Raw genomic sequence first — 23,993 nt, forward strand, 5'->3', positions numbered from 1 at the left:
TGCCCAGCAACAGATGAATGGATAAAGAGGTGGTATATATATCCATACACATGCCTGCACATACATATACACACAGTGGAATATTAGCCATAAAGAATGAAATAATGCCATTTGCAGGAACATGGATAGACCTAGAGATTATCATACTTAGTGAAATAAGTCAGAAAAAGACAAATATGATATTGCTTATATGTGGAATCTAAAAAAAAAAAACAGGAGTTCCCGTCGTGGCGCAGTGGTTAACGAATCCGACTAGGAACCATGAGGTTGCGGGTTTGGTCCCTGCCCTTGCTCAGTGGGTTAACGATCCGGCGTTGCCGTGAGCTGTGGTGTAGGTTGCAGACTCGGCTCGGATCCCGCGTAGCTGTGGCTCTGGCGTAGGCCAGTGGCTACAGCTCCGATTAGACCCCTAGCTTGGGAACCTCCATATGCCGCAGAAGCGGCCCAAAGAAATAGCAAAAAAAAGACAAAAAAAAAAACAAAAAACATAAATGAGCTTACTTACGAAACAGAAACCTACTCACAGACATAGAGAACAGACTTACAGTTACCAAAGGGGAAAGGGATGGAGGAAGGACAAATTAGGAATTGGGAATTAGTAGATACAAACTACTATATGTAAAACAGATAAACAAAAAGGTTCTGCTCTATAGCACAGGAAACTATATTCAATATCCTGTAATAAACCATAATGGAAAAGAATTTTTTAAAAAGAGATATTTGATCTCTGCCTTTTGGGATCCATCCATTATGATCCCCATAGTACTGTACTTGCCTCACAGTGCTATTGTAAGCATTAAGTGCCTACAAATAGAGCACTGAGAACAATGCTGTAGGTATATTTTAGAAAACAATATATAATATATAAAATTCCTTTTTCTTTCAGCGAGTTGATTTTGATTGTTTGAAAAGCTGATTTTTAAAATGTGAGATTATCTCCTTTCTTGCCATTTATAGGCTGTAAAGAAATAATTCCCCATAGGTTTTAACAGAGAGCATCATATGGTACTATTCATTTAATATTTAAATTTTACATGGAAAGAAGCATGGTTTTCCCTATGCAAGGTAACATGTTTTAGGGCAATATTATAAACATCTAAAATATTAGATGTTATATTAAATTTTATGGCGTTCCCGTCGTGGCAAAGCAGAAACGAATCCGACTAGGAACCATGAAGTTGCGGGTTCGATCCCTGGCCTCGCTCAGTGGGTTAAGGATCCGGTGTTGCCGTGAGCTGTGGTGTAGGTTGCAGACGCAGCTTGGATCCCAAGTTGCTGTGGCTCTGGCGTAGGCCGGCCGGCGGCTAGAACTCTAATTAGACCCCTAACCTGGGAATCTCTATATGCTTTGGGTATGGCCCTAGAAAAGACCAGGAAATAATTAAATTAAATAAATTTTACTGAATGAGGGAGTTCTCTGATGGCCTAGCGGGTTGAGGCTCCTGCGTTCTCACTGCTGTGACTCTGGTTGCTGCTGTGTGGTGTAGGTTCAGTCCCTGAGGCAGGAACTCCCACATACTGCCTGAGTGGCAAAAAAGAAAAAAAAAAAAAACAAAAAAAACACCCCAACAACCAAGAGAGAACCTGAAACAAACATTGCAACTCTCATTAAAAAAAAAAAAATTACCAAGTGAGACTCTTCCTAATAAGTCAGACTCTAACCTAATATAACCTTTCTTTCTCTGTACTGTCACCATATTTCTAGCACCAAATATGGTACCTGTTGCATCATCTGGGCACTCTAAGTATTTGGTGAATGAAAGGATCTCATGGTCAACTAATTTTACCTCTTTGTAGATAAATGGTGATTGTAATTCTGAATTATATAATCTAGAAAAGAGAATGAATTTCAGTGTGGGACATTACCTGTTTTTAACATTTTTTCAATAAAGTTTTTTTCTTTTCTTTTTTTTTTTTTTTTTGTCTTTTTTAGGGCCACACCCATGGCATATGGAGGTTCCCAGGCTAGGGGTCTAATTGGAGCTACAGCTGCTGGCCTACGCCACAACCACAGCAACGCCAGATCCGATCCACATCTGTGACCTATACCACAGCTCACGGCAACGCTGGATCCCTAACCCACTAAGCGAGGCCAGGGATTGAATCCGCAACCTCATGGTTCCTAGTCAGATTCGTTTCCACTGTGCCATGACGGGAACTCCCAATAAGGTTTTTTTCAATACTCAAGTAATTCATTCTTCTAAAAGAATGTGGAAGATACAAAAAAAAATTAACTAAGACAATCCTCAACCCAGAAATACTCAATTACTGTAAACACTTCAGACTTTTTTAAAATTTGCGTTATATGTATAGTTGTTTGTGATCAACATGGTAAAAGTCATATATTGCATTTTTTGGTCTTTTTGCCTTTTCCGGGGCCGCTCCTGTGGCATATGGAGGTTCCCAAGCTAGGGGTCTAATCGGAGCTGTAGCCACCAGCCTATGCCAGAACCACAACAATTTGGGATCCAAGCCGTGTCTGTGACCTACACCACAGCTCATGGCAACACTGGATCCTTAACCCACTGAGCAAGGCCAGGGATCGAACCCACAACCTCATGGTTCCTAGTCAGATTTGTTAACCACTGAGCCACGACGGGAACTCCAATATATTGCATTTTTTCAGATTACATGAGAGATAGTTATAAGCCTTAAAATATTTGTGAATATTTATAGACTCTTTAAAAATAAATCAACTCATTTAAAAATTTTTATTTCAGTAAAATGATCAACCTTTCAGTTCCTGATACAATTGATGAGAGAGCAATCAACAAGAAGAAACTTACGCCCTTCATCATTCAGGTATGCGCTGTCTTCTCCTTCTTCCATGAAACTACTATTTAAGAGCCTGTTCTGTAGACCATAGGCTCTGCACTTTGCATCTTCTCATTTAATTCTTATAACAGCTCTGAGTTTAGGATTATTTTCCAGATTTCACAGAAAATAGATCTTGAGACTCAAAAAGCTTTCTGAACTTGTTCAAGGTTAATGCTGTAACTAAGTTCAAATCCAAGTCTGACTGCAAAGCCCTGTGTTCTTTTTATATTACATTAGTGTTCAAACACACAGAAATAAGCAAAAATATTTAAGCTCTTGATTACTCAGATGCTTAAAGAATAGAGGGTTTTTCTTTTCCATGAAGTGAGAATTCGATTGTTAGCAAAATTTCCGCAGGCAAGAGTACCTCTTAGGATGTGGAGATTGAGAACTTCTAGAACTCTCAGATGTATTCAGTAGACCTCTCATTTAGGCATTTTTAGAAATATGACACTTAACCCACATGGATATATTTACTCTAGTAAGTCAGCCTTTCCTTTTAGTGTCAGTGTCTTTCAGAAGGGAACAAATAGAAAATGCCAAGTTAATGTCCCCTGGAAATCTGGAAAAGACAATAACAATAAGGCTGAGATTTGTTTTAGCTATGCTTTTAACACCAAAGTCTGGGTATTTTTTCTATGGATCGTGTATGTGTAAAATTAATACATAATTTCTTTACTGAATATTATTTTTAGTGAAGGGAGAAATAGATCTCAAAAAAATGGAAATGTCAAAAAGTAAGTGTTGTAAATTGGCTGTCTTGCAGGAAAACTTGAACTTGGCACTGAATTCTGCTTCTGCCATTGGGTGTCACGTTGTGAACATTGGTGCAGAGGATTTGCGGGCTGGGAAACCTCATCTGGTTTTGGGACTGCTTTGGCAGATCATTAAGATCGGTTTGTTTGCTGACATTGAATTAAGCAGGAATGAAGGTAATGGAACACAGTCATTATTTTGAAAGCTGTTTATTGGCTATTTTTTTCTAGTCATGCGGACTGTCATGCTTTCACTTAGTTGAGGTCATTAGACGATAACTAGAATTAACATAAGGTAATGCTGTAGTGTTATTCAGGAAAACAGCCTAATTATACCTTTTTTTAAAAATAAGTTTTTATTTATTTTTTTAATTTTTTTGTCTTTTTCTAGGGCAACACCCGCGGCATATGAAGGTTCCCAGGCTAGGGGTCTAATTGGACCTGTAGCCAACGGCCTACGCTAGAGCCACAGCAACGGGGGATCCGAGCCGTGTTGCAGCCTACACCACAGCTCACAGCAACGCCAGATCCTTAACCCACTGAGCAAGGGCAGGGATCGAACCCGCAACCTCACGGTTCCTAGTCGGATTTGTTAACCACTGAGCCACGACAGGGACTCCAATAACTTTCTTTTTAGTAGTAATTAACATTGGTCTGACAATTTATTTTTTAATAGTTTTTTTATTACTCAAATGAATTTATCACATCTGTAGTTGTATAATGATCATAACAATCTGATTTCACAGGATTTCCATAACACAGCCCAGGCACATCCCCCCACCCCCCAAACTGTCTCCTCTGGAGACCATACATTTTTCAACGTCTGTGAGTCAGCATCTGTTCTGCAAAGAAGTTCAGTCTGTCCTTTTTTCAGATTCCACATGTCAGTGAAAGCATTTGATGTTGGTGTCTCATTGTATGGCTGACTTCACTTAGCATGATCGTTTCTAGGTCCATCATGTTGCTAAGAATGCCGGTATTTCGTTCCTTTTAATGGCTGAGTAAGATTCCATTGTCTGACACTTTAGAATTGAATTCACAATAAAGACAGGAAAGCACAGAGTTTAAGGAATTACCCAAAGTCCCCAAATTTGATACCTGTTCTTTTCTGTTCTATCCACACAGTCCCCACCCCATCACCAACTTCAGTTCCACCATTGTATACCATCTCCTTTTGTTTTTTAATACCTTTCCTATTCTATCATAGATTTAGACCTCTTCAAAAATATTCTAACCTGCCCTTGGTGGGCATGTCATATTTCCTGAATCAGCAGAAGCATCATTCTTACAGCATAGGTTTTAATACCACACCATAGACTTCCAGGATGTATAAGCATCTGTGGATACAGTTGTCATGGGGTCCTAAGAAGTACTGCATTATCCTCTCCAGAAGAAGTTGAAAATATTAAGCGTCACTCCAAACATTCACATTTTATTCTGGAAATCACCATGTCAATCCCCAGTTACTTTGGGAGAGGAATATATATTGGAGGGTCCCAGTATTTCCCGGTCTCACAAGGCTTGTCAACAGTCTTATTTTGCACAATCATCCAAGACTTTATTATACTTAGACTTTTAATCCCCTCAAAGGTGCCTATATTTGAGCAAATAAAATTTTTCTAATTGATGGCCTCTCCACAGCAGTGTTTGTCTTGTTAAGGAGTTGAAGTCCATTGAAAAAGGAAAGGAAGACAATAAAATTAAATTACATTAGCTCATGTAATAAATCAAATGATTTATCTTTGACAAGGTCTCAGGTGCATAAATGTCAGTCTGTTTAATCGTTTCCAGCCTTTGACTTGGAGATGGGGCGCAGAAGGAGGTTTCTGTACTAGTGACCATGTTACCTCTGCTCTGGCTTAAATCCCCTGGTGCCAGAGTGACAGGGTGTGAAGCAGAGTCCATGAAAGATGAAATTTTCCTGATAGAGGCAGTTTCAGTGTTCTCGTTCAATATAAATCTCCTTTTATGAGAGGTAATTATTGCATAAGGATACACAACTTCTTCATTTAAAAAGTGCTTAAATTTAGACAGTTCTCTGTGCAGACACCCAAGGTGCTACTTCTTACCTCTGGGAATATTTACTAAAAAACACTGGGCTTCTTCTGCACATGCAATTCAACAACAACAAATTATTGAGCAGCCTTTACATATTAGGTGCTATGGAAAACTTACGGTTGAATTATATTCCTTTAAAAATATGTTTAACCCTTCAAGAGTTAATTAGTTACACTTAAATACTGTAGGGTTTGTATACTCCTTTAATCAAAAAGTCAAGTTAAAGGCAGAGTTCCCATCGTGGCTCAGCAGAAACAAATCTGACTATCCATGAGGACACAGGTTTGATTCCTGGCCTCGCTCCAGTGGGTTAAGGATCCGGCTTTGCCGTGAGCTGTGGTGTAGGTCACAGATGTGACTCAGATCTGGCGTGGTGTGGCTATGGTGTAGGCCAGCAACTACAGCTCCAATTTGACCCCTAGCCTGGGAACCTCCATAATTTTAAACATACTCCCCCACCTCTCTGATTTTAATACTATTTAAGAGCAATTTATGTAAATATATGATACAATGTGAAAATGTTCAGCTTAAAAGCTAGTACTTATTTGGTATTTAGAATGTGGAGAGTAATAAAGTATACATTATATATTTGCTGTGTATTCTCATAATGCAGTGTTTCTATCTCTATCATGTTAGTTGTCTACAGTTATATATATCTTTATTAGACGGTGAGTACCTGAAAACCAAGAGCTAGGTCACAGTAGTTTTTAAACCTCTGCTATGCTCTATAGCAGAGTGTCAATAAACTTGTAACGACCATTTCATATAATATATTGGTCTTGGGTTTTTGTTTTTTTTTTTTCTTATAGCCTTGGCCGCTCTACTTCGAGATGGTGAGACTTTGGAGGAGCTTATGAAATTGTCTCCAGAAGAGCTTCTGCTTAGATGGGCAAACTTTCATTTGGAAAACTCGGGCTGGCAGAAAATCAATAATTTCAGTGCTGACATCAAGGTAACTATACAGTTATTCTATATAGGGGATATAATGACTTGGGAGATTGCATGCCAGCTTAAAGGAGGAAAAATCCTTTGAGTATATCACCTAGTCTTGTTGCCTCTTGACCCTAACAGTAGATTTCAGTCAGTAGAAAGATGGAGCCATGTAAGGAACGCTAGCACCAGGTCTAGCTTTTGTTTTGCGGAAAGCGGTAGAAGTATTACAGCCCTAACACGTTCTGTTCTGCCTACGTTCAACATGAAGTATGAAAGCATGGGTGGCCATGACTCTTCTGCTCCTAACTGCCTTTCTCAGGCCTTAGTGTACCTGTCGATCAAGACCTAGAAAAGAGAAAGGGCTCAAGATGCCCCATCCCCTTTCTCATTTGGCTCCTCTCCTGTCATGCGCTCCCCCCTTCAGACCTCGAGTTCTTGAGAGTAGTTATCTGCTCTTATTTATGTCTGTCTTCTACCTCAGCCCCCCGCCCTAGCGCCCTCCTACTAAAGCCCACCCCAACACAACACCCAGCCCACAGAAGACCCACAAGGATTTCTTGTGTTGAGTTGAATCTGGGTACTCCCTGCTCACCATGAGCAGTAGGGAGAACTTGCACGAGTGGGAGACATTGGTAGCTATCATTTACCACTCATTCATTCCCTCTGGCCTCAGGGAGAGGGGGCCAAAATCACCACAGCAAATACCATGGTGTTCTTATTAACTGACTTGACTCTCTCCAAAATCCAGATATTGGAACACAGGGAACAAACTCAAGGATCTTCACCAGATGTCACTGCCCAGCAGGGCTATGAAAATAGTCTATGACCATATCAGTTTGTTCAGCGGTGAGAGGAAGTAATGGGATATTCCCATTCAATGCATTACTGATTTCATCAGTGCAAATTAAAGATGGGAGAGTTCCCATCATGGCACAGAGGAAACGAATCCAACTAGGAAACATGAGGTTGCAGGTTCGATCCCTGACCTCACTCAGTGGGTTAAGGATCCGGTGTTGCCGTGAGCTGTTGTGTGGGTCGCAGACATGGCTTGGATCCCGTGTTGCTGTGGCTCTGGCATAGTCCAGCGGCTATAGCTCCGATTAGACCCCTAGCCTGGGAACCTCCACATGCCGCAGGTGTGGCCCTGAAAAGACCAAAAAAAAGTCAAAAAAAAAATTAAGGATGGCCCTAGAATTATAAAACCAACTGACCCCACCTCTTCTTTAAACTTATGCAACAGGTTTACCCAGGTATAGTTAGCTTTATGCATTAGATATGTTCCCCAAAACCATTCATAAATGGATTTTATGTTCTGAGATGTGATTTAAATGTACAAAAGGAAATCTTTAAAAATGAAGACAGCTTTAAATATTTTTTAAAAGCAGACAGTTTGGGGGCAATGCAAAAAGAACTTTTAATTTATCTATGTTCAAGTTCAAATTTTCACCTATAAAGCCCCTTTTCAGGGTTGTAAATACAGACTCTGTTGATTCTGCTCTTTATCTTTGTCAAGGGCAAAGGGTTAGGTTATAGTTTGTTTCTGCACCTTTAACAGGTAATTGTGAGTGAAAGCACTTTGACAACTGTAATGCACTGCTGCTTAGAAGGAGATACCCCTGTGCCCACCAATGGTAGGATCTGGATTTGCAGTCCATGAATTTCTCTGAAGTGGCTCGCTCACCTGATTCTCCCCGTTCTTAGAGACATTTCTGGCGACTTCATCAAATCCTCCTGTTGTGGAAGCTGTTTAAGATGTAGCTTTCTGGGCAACTCCCAGAAATCTGCACTTGGTAGTTCTGGGGTTGGATCCAGCAATCTGCATATTGAACAACTTCCTCAGGGTATTAGGATGCACATGATCCATAACGTGCCCATAATCCCTGAAAAGCATTTCTTTACAGCCTCTCTGGACTGTCAAGGCCCAGTAATAGCAAACTATCATAGCTACGAAGGTGGTCTTCAGATAAAACAGGGTTAAGGAATCTTTGCTCCAGTTCCTATCCTGTGGTATTCTAGAGGCAGAATTTTACTTGACATGTGTGTTTACTTACTAAGTGTTTACCTGGTACAGTGGCTTTCGAGTTATGTTCTGTGCCATGTCCTCACAGCCTGCCCAACCCACATCTTATATGAGCAGGGCCATTTTGTTTTAGGTATTAGGATTCCATGTAAAAATGTTTAAGTGATGAAAGAATTCAAGGGCTTAAAGAGAAGCTTGTATGGTTAAATACATGCACAGGATTGAGGGTTTAATGTTATCTCATCAACTCAAGTGTTACTCATTTAAAAATTTTGTCATTTAAATGTACAGTTAAATACATCTTTAACACAGCTCATCTCTTCTCCATAGGTTATATAGTATATACTTATTGTGCTTTGTAATGATGTAACCTGTTTATTTTCTCTTTCCTTATGCTTCCTGGATTTCTGCTGTCCTACTTTTTTTTTCTTGATTGTTTATCTACCAAGCTAATTGACTTCAGTAACTCAGTGAAGGTACAGAACTAGTTGTATGTTTACTAGCATTATCGTGTTAATGACTTCAAGAAATTGTAAAGTCATGACAAAATCCAGTTCATCCATAGTCAAGGAGACATAAGGCCAGATAGGTGGGCTTTTTCTGGGAAAGGAGCTGTTAAGTTAGAAGACAGATTTGTGTCAAGCATTCTCACTAATTCCCATGCAAATATCCTTCCAAACATGGGACAATAGGATACATTCATTCTTGGTAAATGTGATCTCACTGGCATTTTCAATTCATTTGTAGGATTCCAAAGCCTATTTCCATCTTCTCAATCAAATCGCACCAAAAGGACAAAAGGAAGGAGAACCACGGATAGATATTAACATGTCAGGTTTCAATGTAAGTATAGGTGTTCTTTTGAATTCTGCAAGCTTACAGAGTTGTTGTCAATTTCTTATAAATAATAAGAATCTTTATAATTGCATGCAGTGCTATTGACAATTGTAAGCATTATTTTAAAATTTATCTGTGAATTCAGAGACAGAAAGACTAGCTTTGATTTATGTTAATAATTTATTAGTGAGTTTGGTAATTATGGTGCTTTTGGTTTATATGGATGGAGTAAAATATTCAAAGGTAATGTGGGGAATAAGCACTAGAGACTAAACTTTTCCAAGTATTTGGATTATAATTATAGCAATAAATTTAATGACTAATATGCATATTTACATCTATAAAATTCCTCTGTCGAAAATAATGTGAATATATTTACAAACTCATGATCCCTGAAATCCAATTTGGGCAATGACTGTCATGGACTATGTTCCCCGGTTACATCATTTATGTGTTCAGTGTCCTTGGACAAGTCCAAAACTGGATCTCACTTTGTGCATACATGAAGAGTTGGACTAGACTATTGAGTCTCAACTTTCTAGGATCCTGTGGTTCTCTGTAGTCATTAGATAAGGAATGCTTTCTACTGATTTAAAAAAATCCACATTTCTAGCATGTTCTGTAGTAGGATTGAGTGGATTACACTGACCAAACCATTTACACTGCTCTCACCAGAACTGAATTTGTAACTGACTTGTGTGTTTATATTTCTGTCTGTTTTTATTTATTTATTTATTTAGTCTGCGCCTGCGGCATGGGGAATTTCCCAGTCCGAGCTGCAGCAGTGACAACACCAGGTCCTTGACCTGTTAGGCCACCAGGGAACTCCCTCTGTCTGCTTTTAAATGTGAACCTCTTCAGTTCAGGTCACTCTTGGCATGGGTAAGGGGCCCTCCTGGGTGCTAAGGGAGCCGTCTATGATGACTAGTCAGGTGATCTTATACCTGGGTAGGTGGCCCCAGTATGGTGATGCTGATTCTGATTCTGATACAGCTCTTCTCCACTTACTCCTCCCCAGTTGATCTTAAAACACTCTCTTCTTTGTCTCTTCCCTCCTCAGAATCCTTCAGGGATTACCCATTGATTCCAGTTCAGTCTGAAATGTTCTGCTAAGCATTCTTAAGGCCCTACTACACCATCTTGTTCCATCTCCTCTAGCTAGGGCAATTTGCCACTACTCTGTACCCTCCACCACACACACATACACACACTCATTTTATCTCTGAGCCTTTTCTCATGCTTTTCCTTTGTTTTCCAGTGTCCTTCATCTTTTTTCAGCCTTACATCTTCCTTAGGGAGATGTGTGTGTGTGTGTGTGTGTGTGTGTGTGTGTGTGTGTGTGTATCTCCATCACCATACCAAGTTCCTCATGATCCTTTGTAATTCCTCCCTGCCCCCATACTCCTTCATACTAGGCAACCACTGATTTGCTTTCTTGCATTTTAGTTTGAATTTTTGAGAATCTTATATCATGCAGTTTGTACTCTTCTTTTTTTATCTAGCATCTTTCACTCAGCATAGTTATTTTGAGATTTTTCCATGTTGTTGCATGTATCATAAAGGCATTCCTTTTTATTGCTGAATAATATTCCAGTGAAAAAAATATGCTATAATTTGTTACTCCATTCACCTGTTGATGAACATTTGGATTGTTCCCACATTGGGGCTGTTGCATTACAGCTGCTCTGAGCATTCATATACAAGTCTTTGTATGAGTGTATGCATTCATTTCTGTCTGATAAATACCTAGGAGTGGAATGGCTGGGTAATATGGTATGTATGTGTTTAACTTTTTTAAGCAGCTGCTGAGTTGTTTTCCAAAGTGGTTGTATGTTGCCACCAGCCGTGCGTGAAAGTTCCAGCTCATCCACATGCTCACTAACGCTGTAGTGTGTGGTTAGTCTTTTAACAATCATTCTAATAGGTGCTGAATGATGTCTTATTGTGATTTTAATTTGCATTTCCCTAATGATGTTGAACATCTTTTCATGTGGTTTTTTGTCATCCATATATCTTTGTTTAAACACTTTACCCTTTTTTTTTTTTTTGTTTTTTTTTTTTTTGCTTTTTAGAGCCTCATCTGTATATGGAAGTTCCCAGGCTAGGGGTCAAATCAGAACCGCAGCTGCAGGCCTATGCTACAACCGCAGTAGTGCTGGATCCAAGCCATATCTGTAACCTACATTGCCACTTGTGGCAACATCTGATCCTTAACCCCAAACCCACATCCTCACAGACACTGTGTCAGGTTCTTAATCCACTGAGACTGAGCCACAACAGGAACTGCACTTTACCCATTTTTAATTCCATTGTTTTCCTATTATCAAGTGTTTTATATATTTTGTTTTGAGTGTTTTATATATTTTGGATACAAGTCCTTTAATTGCATATATGATTTGCAAATATTTACTCCCAGTGGCTTTCAAAAAACAAATGTTCTTAATTTTGACAAAGTCAGATTTAGTCATTTTTTTCTTTTACAAATCATGTTTTTGATGTTGTATCTAAGAAATTTTAGCCTAACACAAGGTCACAAGCATTTCTCCCTATGTTTTCTCCTAGAGGATTTATAGTTATAGTTTGGGGTTTTACATTTAGTGGAGAGAGAGAGAGAGAGAGAGAGAGAGAGTGTGTGTGTGTGTGTGTGTGTGGTGTGTGTGGAGTTAATTTTCAATATGATGTGAGGTAAGGGGAAAAGTTCTTTTTTGCATATGTATATTTTTAATTATTTTTCATTTCACTATTCCATATTTGATTATTTGGATTTTTTGACTAATTTAAAGCTTCCTTCTATTCCAGTATTATTATTATTTTTATTATTTTGTCTTTTTGCCTTTTCTAGGGCCGCACCCACGGCATATGGAGCTTCCCAGGCCAGGGGGGTCTAATCAGAGCTATAGCTGCCGGCCTTCGCCACAGCCACAGCAACGGGGGATCCCAGCCGCATCTTCGACGTACATCACAGCTCACAGCAATGCCGGATCCTTAACCCACTGAGCAAGGCCAGGGATCGAACCTGCAACCTCAGGGTTCCTAGTCAGATTTGTTAGCTGCTAGCCATGATGGGAACTCCCCTATTCCAATATTATTAATTCTTTTTCTTTAAGAATGCCAAGATGATCAATAAAGAAGGGATTTTTTTTGGACCATACCTACATCATATGGAAGTTCCTGGGACAGGGATCGAACCCACGCCACAGCAGCACCCTGAGCCACTGCAGGGGCACCACCAGATCCTTAATCGGCTGAGTCACACAGGAACTCCCAAAGAAGGGATTTTAAAGTAAAGATGTTAAATAGCATAAACCAAACAGTATTAAAATAACAACTGACAGGTTACATGAAATAGAATAGGCTCTATGAGAAGAACTTAATAGGCTTACAGAGAATCCTGAAGAACGACTGAATCCCACTCAGCTGCCCATCTGTTGGTGGTTACTGACTGCTCTGCAGCTGGTAACAATGAAGGGTAACACAATAAATATGCATTGTTCTGGAGTCCTAGGTCATCAAGGCACCTCACTGGAGATTAAAACACTAAAGACAGCATCACCCATCAAAGACAGTTAAGACTATCAAACTATACATTCTGAACAGTGTTACATTCCTCAAGTTTTCCTTATCTTTATGTCCCCTACCACCCCGCCCCCTGCATCCCCTTGCCAATTATAAAATCCCTTTTCACATAACACTGTTTTCCAAAAGAACTATTTTTGCCCTGGGGCAAACTGGGGTGGAAATGTCTGTAGTAGCTGCCAATAGCAGTCTAGGGAACAGGTCACTAAAAATGGATAATCCAAAAGCAACTGCTACTCTTGCAGCTCCAGGTTTTTTACTTTTATTATTGGGAGGTGGGGATGCTGGGCACCTGGGAAACTATTTTTACATTGGTCTGAAATCATCGGATCTATAAGTTAAATTCTTCACCAAACCCTGTGTTAATCAAGATCAGGAGTTCTCTTGTGGCTCAGCACGTTAAGGATCCAACATTATCACTACAGTGTCTTGGGTTACTGCTGTGGCTCAGGTTTGATCCTGGCCCAGGAACTTCCACATGTCATGGGCACAGCCAAAAAAAAAAGAGAGAGAGAGAGAGATCAGCATGCACCTTTCCAAGAGGAAAAAAAAAAAAGACAAAATAGGACAGAAGATAAGTTAGGATTCCTAGTAATTACTTGAAGGAGTCTTTTACAGAAGTGGACAACACTGCTTGCTTCCTGGGTGGAAAAGTTAAGTAAAACAAGACAAAAAAAGAAACAGTTTAAAGAGAAAAACTACAATTTGAAATACGCAACTTAAACCTGAAATAAAATTATTGGAACGTGGTATCCTTGATTATTATTTATTTATTTATTTTTGTAATTCCTTCGTCTTTTTCAGCCTGACATTTTTCTTTCTTTTTTTTTTTTTTTTTTTCTTTTTAGGACCGCACTAGCGGCATGTGGAGATTCCCAGGCTAGGGCTCTAATCAGAGCTATAGCCGCTGGCCTACGCCACAGCCATGGCAACACCAGATCCGAGCCATGTCTTCGACCTACACCACAGCTCACAGCAACACTGGATCCTTAGCCCACTGAGCGATGCCAGGGATCGAACCCACAACTACATGGATCCTAGTCAGATTCATTCCCACTGGGCCACAACTCCCAGCCTTACATTTTCTTTAGGGTTTAATTTAAAAGTGTGAACAGGAGTTGCCATAGTGGCTCAGTGGGTTAAGAATCTGACATAGTTCCCATGAGGATGCAGGTTCAATCTCTGGCTTCACTCAGTGGGTTAATGATCTAGCATTACCACAGTGGTGTAGGTCACAGGGGCGGCTCAGATCTGGTGTTGCTGTGTCTGTGGTGTAAGCCTGCAAGTTGCAGCTCCAACGTGACCCCTCTCCTGGGAACTTTCATATGCTATAGGTGTGGCCATAAAAAGAAAAAAAATCAGAACAGTTTTTGCTCTTTTATATGAATTTTGTCATAAGAGAAGCAATCTCAATTGTTAAGTGTATTGTCCTTCGGTATATGATCTGGTGCCATCTAGGGTATTTTTAAGGTAGTGCATATCCACAGCTAAATTTTTATATTGTTTTTTCCATTCAAAACAATTTTATAAGTACCATATGTTGGCTAAGAGAAATTAGAATTGTATACCAGGTCTATCATTATAGAGAAACATTCCTATGTTCTTAGTGTAGTCTTTTTAAAAATGTCTTACTGTTTTCTTCAACAGGAAACAGATGATTTGAAGAGAGCTGAGAGTATGCTTCAACAAGCAGACAAATTAGGTTGCAGACAGTTTGTTACCCCTGCTGATGTTGTTAGTGGAAACCCTAAACTGAACTTAGCCTTTGTGGCTAACCTGTTTAATAAGTACCCGGCACTGACTAAGCCAGAGAACCAGGATATTGACTGGACTCTCCTAGAAGGTAACTAAAGGTTTCTTAAATTATATTTGGGGCTACAGAGTAGAAATACATGGTCCACGATGATTTCATAATCTTGACTTTAGTAAGTTTCCTTATCTACTTTCCTTTAGCAACTGTCTGCTAGAAGTAGTCCCAAGGGCTGAATAAAAAGTGGCAGCTGATAGAAAGGGATGATACAAGGGAACTTTTAAAGTAAGGTAACCTAGGGTCACTTAGTTAAGGCCGCTTAGCAAACCAATGTTTTATTTTAATATTTTAGAATTAGATCACTTTTTAAACCCCTCACCAGAAAAATGCACACATGCAATAAAATATTTATGTTTCATTCTTCCATAATCACACTAATTGGAACAGGCCCCAGTTCTTTTCACACTTAACCTACTCGTAAAAATAATAATAATGCATGGTGGTTGTTTAAGGTTCCAAAAGGCAGAGTTTACCTTTGCCAGATTATATGGGCATAAAAGTATAGTATTTAAAAATTAACACATGCGAATAGTAATACATTGAGTATCTACTAGCATTACTAGAAAATCTTTCAGTTTTATGCTTTTGAAGTTTCAAATAATTTGTTGCTATAATAGAGTCAAGAAAAAAGAGTACTCATATGTAGCTTAGTATTTTCAAATGGGTAGAGGGAAGATGTAAATTAGTATAGAGGTTTATATGACCATAGCAAAATTTTAAAGTATAAACTAAACTGATAAAATCAGTTACTTTTGAGCTATGGGGACTTGGGGATATACTGGAGAAGGAGAAGGTAAACCTCTGAGTTGTTAACTGGTTATAATAAGGTTGTATTCTTTACTTTTAGAATAAATTCAACCAATTAAAAAAGTAAGCATGTATCTAGAGAGAATGTTCGGAGATTCATCTTGGAGAAAGCCTCTAGATCTGTACAGAGGAAATAAAATAATCTTATATGTGGGTTGATGATATATGCACATATGCAGGGTGTTTAATGAGTTATAAATACCGTGAATATTTTTAACAGGAGAAACTCGTGAAGAAAGAACCTTCCGTAACTGGATGAACTCTCTTGGTGTTAATCCCCATGTAAACCATCTCTATGCGTAAGCCTTCCTACTGTTATTATAAATGGTTACGAATATCATGAATGGATGCTACACAAATAATTACAGCTCTAAACATTTCCTAAATGTCAGTTGGTAGCACTTATTTGTATTGGAAAATGTTGAGTGGTGACTTCCAGTATCATTTTCCAAATACACAAAAGCCCAGATTATTCTTTACATGAGTTTGAACATGACGTGAAAGAATACATAACTGTCTTTCTAACACCCTAGGGAACAGATACTTTATATTTTGAAACAGAGACCAGGGAGTGCCTTAAGTAGACCATCCATGAGGCCTTTGTGTTCACTGTTCTCCCAGACTGGAATGTTCTTTTCTACATTTAATGCCTTATTCAGATCCTGGCCACCACCTACCACCCCCTAACCCCTAACCTCATTCCTTTTTTTCCCTTTATGAAATTAAATACACCCCCAAGTCATATTCTGCAATTGTCCGTGTACTTGTTTTTTCTCTCTTCTCTCTCTGTCTGATTCTAAAGGCCAGGGATTTTTGTCCTTTGTGCCCAGCTTCTAGGATATTACCTTGCAAACAGTAAGCTCTCAGTAAATATTTTTAAGTGAATAGGATGGTGTTAGCTCTGTTTTCATCACAGACTGATACAAAATATGAATCCTAGGAATAGTCTATCGTTTTATATATCTTGTTTGACAGGGTAGTGTTATTCTTTTTAAGTAAACATAGGCCCAGCTGTCTGAAAACACTGATCAAATTCTTTTTAAATCATTAGTGACCTGCAGGATGCCCTGGTAATCTTACAATTATATGAACGAATTAAAGTTCCTGTTGACTGGAGTAAGGTTAATAAACCTCCATACCCAAAACTTGGAGCCAACATGAAAAAGGTAGATAATTAAGTTGCTATACACATATTTGTTACAGACCGTTCTTAGTCTCACTTTGTTTCTTTGGTTTGGGAAACTTTGAGTTGAGCTTCTTGAGGATAGGAACTGTGTGTCTCCTTTATTTTTTGTGTGCTAAGAAGCTAGCATCACACACATGCATGTGCACACATATAGGTTAAACAAATGAAAATCTCTAAGCATTTGCTTTTGTGTGTTTGCAGCTAGAAAACTGCAACTATGCTGTTGAATTAGGGAAGCATCCTGCCAAATTCTCCCTGGTTGGCATTGGAGGGCAAGACCTGAATGATGGGAACCAAACCCTGACTTTAGCTTTAGTCTGGCAGCTGATGAGAAGGTATGGTACACAATTTTAGCTGTTTAAGCTTCACTATAATACAGGTCTGTGAGCTAGCCATTATTTTTTAGCAAGCATATCAGTGACTACACTTTTGAAATTTTTGTGTTCAGACTCTCAAATGAGCTTAAGTAATGAATATGTGTTGGATGTTCAATGGGAGATGCCTTCTTGAAAGCTAGGCAGCAGAACTGTAAATATTTCCTTTTTTCATAGGAAGGCTGACCTATAGACTTGAGCATCATTTAGTATCAGTGAATTGAAAAATAGTGAAAATTATGAACATCCCATGTATCCATTTGAGAAAGATCTCTTAACTATAATGCTGAAAAGCATTCATTAAAACTGGGTACCAGCCAAAGCACAGCTTAATTTAAGTCCTTACCATGGTTGGTCTAGTACACAGCTTGCCTGCAGTAGACTGCTGGGCTTACTCACTAGAGCGCTGAAAATCTTCCCCCCACCAGTGGAAAAGGCAGCTCAATGGCAAGCTACTACTACTTGAAATTTTTTTTTCATGTAATGTGCATCTCTTTCCATGAAATCTTTAATCTTTCAAACCTAAGTAAAAGAACTAAAAGATAAAGCCTCTTTCTAATATTTGCCTTTTTTTCCCCTAAAGTAGATCAGGACGTTTTCTTCTGCCTCTTCTTTTATTACGGAGTTGTATGAGCTGTTTGTATATTTTGGAGATGAGGCCCTTATCTGTTGCATCCTTTGCAAAGATTTTCTCCCATCCTGTGGGTTGTCTTTTCAGTTTTTTGATAGTTTCCTTTGCTGTGCAAAAGCCTTTGAGTTTAATGAGGTCTCATTGGTTTATTTTTGTTTTTATTGTCATTATTCTAGGATGTGGATCAAACAAGATACTGCTGTGATTTATGTTAGACTATTCTGCCTATGTTTTCCTCTATGAGTTTTATAGCATCTGGCCTTACATTTAGGTCTTTAATCAGTCCATTCTGAGTTTATTCTTGAGTAAAGTGATAGAGAAGGTTCTAATTTCATTCTTGAACATGCTACGTGCTGCTTCTTTTAGATACACCCTCAATGTCCTAGAAGATCTTGGAGATGGTCAGAAAGCTAATGACGACATCATTGTAAACTGGGTGAACAGAACATTGAGTGAAGCTGGAAAATCAACTTCCATTCAGAGTTTTAAGGTAAGAATTCCACATTCGACTATGAAACATGTTTGCTATAGAAAGTGGAAGGATAGCCTTTAGTTTCTTTGTGCGTGAGAATCATCGTTGGGCTAATAGCATGATTCTTTTTTTAACTCACTGGGCTTTGTTTTTGGCATCTTTATGTACATAATCACATGTTCATCTGTGCGCATTGAAATTCTCAGCTGTGTTGTCCTTTTACACTAGGACAAGACAATCAGCTCCAGTTTGGCAGTTGTGGATTTAATTGACGCCATCCAGCCAGGCTGCATAAACTACGACCTTGTTAAGAGCGGCAATCTATCAGAAGATGACAAGCATAATAATGCCAAGTAAGGGATGCTACCTAATATTCTGGCAAGAGCACAGGCATTGTAGCCTGGCAGATCTGCATTTTCATTCAGGTTCTGCCACTTAAGAATGGTGTCACCTGGGGGAAACCTCTTCTAGCCTCAGATTCCTCATCAGTAAAATGGGAGCAGTAATACTTACCTTGGAGAATTTGAAATGAATAAAATATATAAGAGCTTAGAATTATACCTGATCTAGTTGGTGGGTGCTTAATGGGTTGTTGCTTAAGTAGATTAGAGAAATAACGCATGTTTTAAGGCAGTTTAGCTACAAACTTTCAACAAGTGAAAAATGAGCTAAGAAAAATCATGCTTTAGATGAGAGCATTCTTCTGTTGCACTTTTTCTTTTTTGGCTGCACCTGTGGCATGTGGAAGTTCCCAGGCCAGGGACTGAACCCACACCACAGCAGTGACAACACCGGATCCTTAACTGACTGAGCCACCCGGGAACTCAATTGCACTCTTTGTGTTGTTGTTGTTCTTTATCAGCTGCATCCATGACACATGGAAGTTCCCAGACCCCCAGGCCAGGAATCAAATCTGAGTCACAGCTGCAACCTACACCATAGCTGCAGCAACACCAGATCCTGTGCTGGGCCAGGGATCAAACCCATGCTGCCTCAGAGATAATGCCCAACCTTTAACTACTGCACTTCAGAGGGAACTCCTAATTGCACTGTTTCTATACACACATTATCCACTGATGTCTTCCTTACTGTGTAGAGAATACTCTTAGTACATAGGTTGAGTTCCTGATCTTGGTCCCTAAGTGGGGAGGATGCTTAACCCGCAGCTGAAACTGCCTTGAAAGTTTCCTACATTTCAACAGTATTGAGAAGTTCTTTTCCACTTGTCTCTTCCTTCTTCTCCAAAGACCTAGACTATGATCTGGTTTCACAGGCACCCATGAAAGCTTTCCTAATATGCAATGAAAGTCAGCCCCCAGCAGGGCTTCAAAGGATAGCTAAAAAAGCATTACTGCAAAACTTTGGAGTTAAGTATGTCATTTGTTCCCTCTTAAAAAATACTTGTAGCATATATGATTTTTTTTTCTTTTTGGTCTTTTCTGGGGCCGCACCCACGGCATATGGAGGTTCCCAGGCTAGGGGTCTAATCCGAGCTGTAGCCACCGGCCAACGCCAGAGCACAGCAACATGGGATCCGAGCCACATCTGTGACCTACACCGCAGCTCACAGCAACACCAGATCCTTAACCCACTGAGCGAGGCCAGGGATCGAACCCGCAACTTCATGGTTCCTAGTCGGGTTCGTTAACCACTGTGCCACGACAGGAACTCCCTGATTATTTTTAATATCCATAATTTATAGAGAACTCTCAAGACTTCTTTTTTCCAGAAACTTGATCATCTCTAAAGATTCCTATTATAGAACACCTAGAAATACCTCATATATTAATTGAGGGCTGTTCCTGCAAATTTCCCCAGCTGGACATATCAGTTCTTTTCTCCCTTCCTTTTTCTACCCTTTCCATTCCTTGCTTTAGTCACTCTGGCCATGTAGCATGTAGACTCTCTCCCCTCCCTTGAATGTGTGTAAGTATTCACCGCATCTACCGACACAACTTGTATTTTGCATCTGGCATAATTTTCCACCCCATATTTCTAAGATCACATGAAAATTTGTTATCTTATTACGTGCTCAACAAGAATATCAACAAGTCTGGGTAATTATATAATGTAAAAATATTTTTTCATATAAAATCAGTGTTCCAAAATTAATTCTGATTTCATATTGTAGAAAAGGAGTAAATAGTATTAGACCTAAATAGTAGAGCTTCAAAATTTGGTGTCACTTAATAGTGACCTCACAAACAAAACAAAATAACGAACAATGAAATCATTCCTATTTGAACTTTTGCTATAGAAGTGCATCCCAGGCAAATGACTACATCAGGGGAAATAGACGTCTCATGTTGTGCCCTTGACTGGTAAGAATTTCGCCTTAATTTTCCTTTCCTCCAAAAACAGGTACGCAGTGTCAATGGCAAGAAGAATTGGAGCCAGGGTGTATGCGCTCCCCGAAGACCTTGTGGAAGTAAAGCCCAAGATGGTCATGACGGTGTTTGCTTGTTTGATGGGCAGGGGAATGAAGAGAGTGTAAAATAACCAATTCGAATAGCAACAGCCTTGCTCCCAGGTGCATGATTAGCAGGTCAGGCAGTTTCTAGGTGAAGTGCTCATGGCTTAAGGAACTGTTGGTTATTTAAAGGACTTTTAGTTTTAACAAGACTAAGCTCATCATGAGAGAGCCATCAGGGGAAAGAGTTTTAATAAAAACAACCCCTCTTTCCCATAGTCAAGGTGGATTTGTCAGGCTCACCTGAAATGTGCTCATAGCCAAATCATTTACTTGCTTCTCCTAGATTGCTGCCCTTGATGTTTCCATTGCTGTGTGTATTTCTCTCTATGTTCCCTCTTAGAATTTCCACCTCCTGGGACTTGCTTAGATGATTGGATATGAATATTATTAGACAATAATTTTGCTTTCCATCCAGTATGCTAGTTCTTATTTGAGAACTGGGGTCAGAGGGTATTTGGATATGAGTATCCTTTGCTTATCTTTCTAGTACTGAAAAATCTACAGAAGTAACTGGCTGTGCAGAATGTAATAGAAGCTTTTCGTATTCTTTTATTCTTAAAATTAGTATCTTTTTACAGTATTCTTTCTACATGATCCTTTTTTGTACATTTAAGAATATTTTGATTACATTAAATAAGACTGCTGATTTTGCTACTTTTTTTAAGGGGTCTTCAAGTAAGTAAAAAAACATACATTGTAGGTAGAGGAAAAATGTACCTAGAATTTCCATCTTCCCTCTCACACCCAACCTGTAAACAATTGACATATTGGATCCTAAAACACTTGGTTCAAATATGCTTATTTGTTTTAAAACCCGTATTATCAAATTCTCTCTTTAGATTTAAAATGGTGTTGAATATGACACTTTTGAGGAGAGGGTATGCTCAGAACTTAGGCAGGATACAGTAGGCCAGGTATGCTAAGTGTATAATAAATTTTCTAATTTTACACCTAAAATAAGGAAATGTGGTCACTAAAAATAAACATATATGTAGGACTTAATGTATGTACTCTTGCTTTGTCAAGCTGTTTGCTCTAGTTTTCAAGATCATAATGTTACTCTAACTCTGAAATGTGATGTAATCTGGTAGCAGTGTATTAGTTCAAATAAAGGCATTTACGTAATAATTAGTCTCTTCATGCTTCTGTCCCTTAGTAGTATGCTAATAATGTTTGTCAGGTTTTTCCTCTAATATTCTAACTTTGTTTCTTTTTTTTTTTGTTTTTTTTAGGCTGCACCCATGGCATATGGATATGGAGGTTCCCAGGCTAGGGGTCCAATCGGAGCTACAGCTGCCGGCCTACACCACAGCCACAGCAACGCAGGATCTGAGCCGTGTCTGTGACCTACACCATGGCTCACAGCAATGCCGGATCCTTAACCCACTGAGCAAGGGCAGGGACCGAACCCACAACCTCATGGTTCCTAGTCGGATTCGTTAACCACTGCGCCACAGCGGGAACTCCTCTGATGTACTTTTTAAAATTATGTTTGTTAAATTTAAGATATTGAAGCTGGGAGTTCCCATTGTGGCTCAGTGAGTTAAGGACCCAACATTGTCTCCGTGAGGATGTGGGTTCGATCCCTGGCCTCACTCAGCGGGTTAAGGATCCAGCGTTGCTGTGAGCTGTGGTGTAGGTCCAAGACGTGGCTCGGGTCCGCTCGGCTGTGGCCTGCAGATGTAGCTCCGATTAGACCCCTAGCCTGATAACCTCCGTATGCCATGGGTGAGGCCCTAAAAAGCAAAAAAATAAAATAAAGGAAAAAAGAACAGATTTTGGAGCTGAATTACAGGGACAGAGTTAAGGATACCATCATTGGGGTAAGATGGTTTATTTCAACTTACCAAAATTTCCTTTTCCAATTTCTTCCTTTTTCTTTCTTTTCCATCTCACTAAATCTTTTCATTGTTCTATGACATATAGAAGATTGACCCAATGGGGGTGCAAACAACCAGGGAGGAGAGATGGTTTATGACAGATTTTCTCAACCTCATTACTTTTCACATTTTGGCCTGGAAAATTCTTTGTTGGAGGTGAGAGGGAGGCATCCTGTGCATTGCAGAGGGTTAGCTGTATCCCTACATGTCAGTAGCACACAGGCAGGTCTCCAGACCTGGCCAAATATCCTGGCGGGGGGTGGGGAGGCAAAATCATCCCTCGTTGACAACCTATTGGTTATGGTACCATTTCAAGGTTTTGTGTGAATGAATAATATGAAACACAGTCCTTTGAGGAACTGCATGGTGATGATAAAAGATATTTTGTATTTACAGTCTTAGAGGAAGAAAGACCTTTCTTAGTATGATAAAATCCCAGAGACATAAAAGAATGATAAATTTGGTAATTCTGCTTTTGCAAAAAGAATATAAATAAAGTCAAAATATAGATGACCAAGGAAAAAAGTTTAGTTCCATTGTCTTAGTCCATTCTGGATTCTATAACAAAATATCATAGACTAAATGACTTACAAATAACAGAACTTTATTTCTCACAGTTGTGCAGTCTAGGAAGTCCAAGATCAAGGCACTGGCAGATTTGATGTCTGGTGAGGGCCCACTTTCTGGTCATAGATGGCTGTCTTTTAGCTGTAACTTCACATGGTGGCAAGGGCCAGGGAGTTCTCTGAAATCTCTTTAATAAGGCCACTAATCCCATTCATGACTCCACCCTTATAATTTAAGTCCTTACCTACTAATACCTTCACACTGAGAGATTAGATTTCAACTAATGAAATTTGGAAGAAACCCAAACATTTGGTCTATAGTATCTCTATGATGGATTTTCTATGCTGGGTTTTTTTGTTTTGTTATTTGAGGGGGCCATGTTTTTTTTGTTTTGTTTTGTTTTTTGGGTTTTTTTGGCTGCATCCACAGCATGCAGAAGTTCCTGGGCCAGGGATGGAACACACACCACAACAGTACCCAGAGCCACAGCAGTGACAATGCCAGATCCTTAACTACTAGGCAACCAGGGAACTCAATATTTTCTTAATATAAGAGCACTTTTTTTTTTTTTTTTGTCTTTTTAGGGCTGCACCCGCAGGACATGGAGGTTCCAGGCTAGGGGTCGAATCAGAGCTGCAGCTGCCGGCCTCTGCCACAGCAATAGCAACATGAGATCCTAGCTGCATCTGCAACCTACACCACAGCTCATGGCAACACCAGATCCTTAACACACTGAGCGAGGCCAGGGATCAAAGCTGCCTCCTCATGGATAGTAGTCAGGTTTGTTACTGCTGAGC

The 23,993-nt window shown here is 39.4% G+C and overlaps 1 protein-coding gene across 1 annotated transcript in view; it reads left to right on the plus strand.

Annotated features, from left to right (window-relative positions):
• PLS3 (plastin 3) overlaps positions 1-21,877 on the plus strand; it is an 86,567-nt gene extending 64,690 nt beyond the window's left edge. The window contains 11 exon segments of the mRNA XM_001925936.6: positions 2,721-2,802; positions 3,584-3,749; positions 6,440-6,582; positions 9,331-9,426; positions 14,644-14,839; positions 15,834-15,912; positions 16,665-16,779; positions 17,001-17,134; positions 18,171-18,294; positions 18,505-18,629; positions 20,638-21,877. Coding sequence (XP_001925971.4) covers positions 2,721-2,802; positions 3,584-3,749; positions 6,440-6,582; positions 9,331-9,426; positions 14,644-14,839; positions 15,834-15,912; positions 16,665-16,779; positions 17,001-17,134; positions 18,171-18,294; positions 18,505-18,629; positions 20,638-20,770 — 1,393 coding nt within the window. The 3' untranslated portion in view covers positions 20,771-21,877.

Source organism: Sus scrofa, chromosome X, assembly GCF_000003025.6.
Source record: "Sus scrofa isolate TJ Tabasco breed Duroc chromosome X, Sscrofa11.1, whole genome shotgun sequence".
Taxonomy (NCBI): domain Eukaryota; kingdom Metazoa; phylum Chordata; class Mammalia; order Artiodactyla; family Suidae; genus Sus; species Sus scrofa.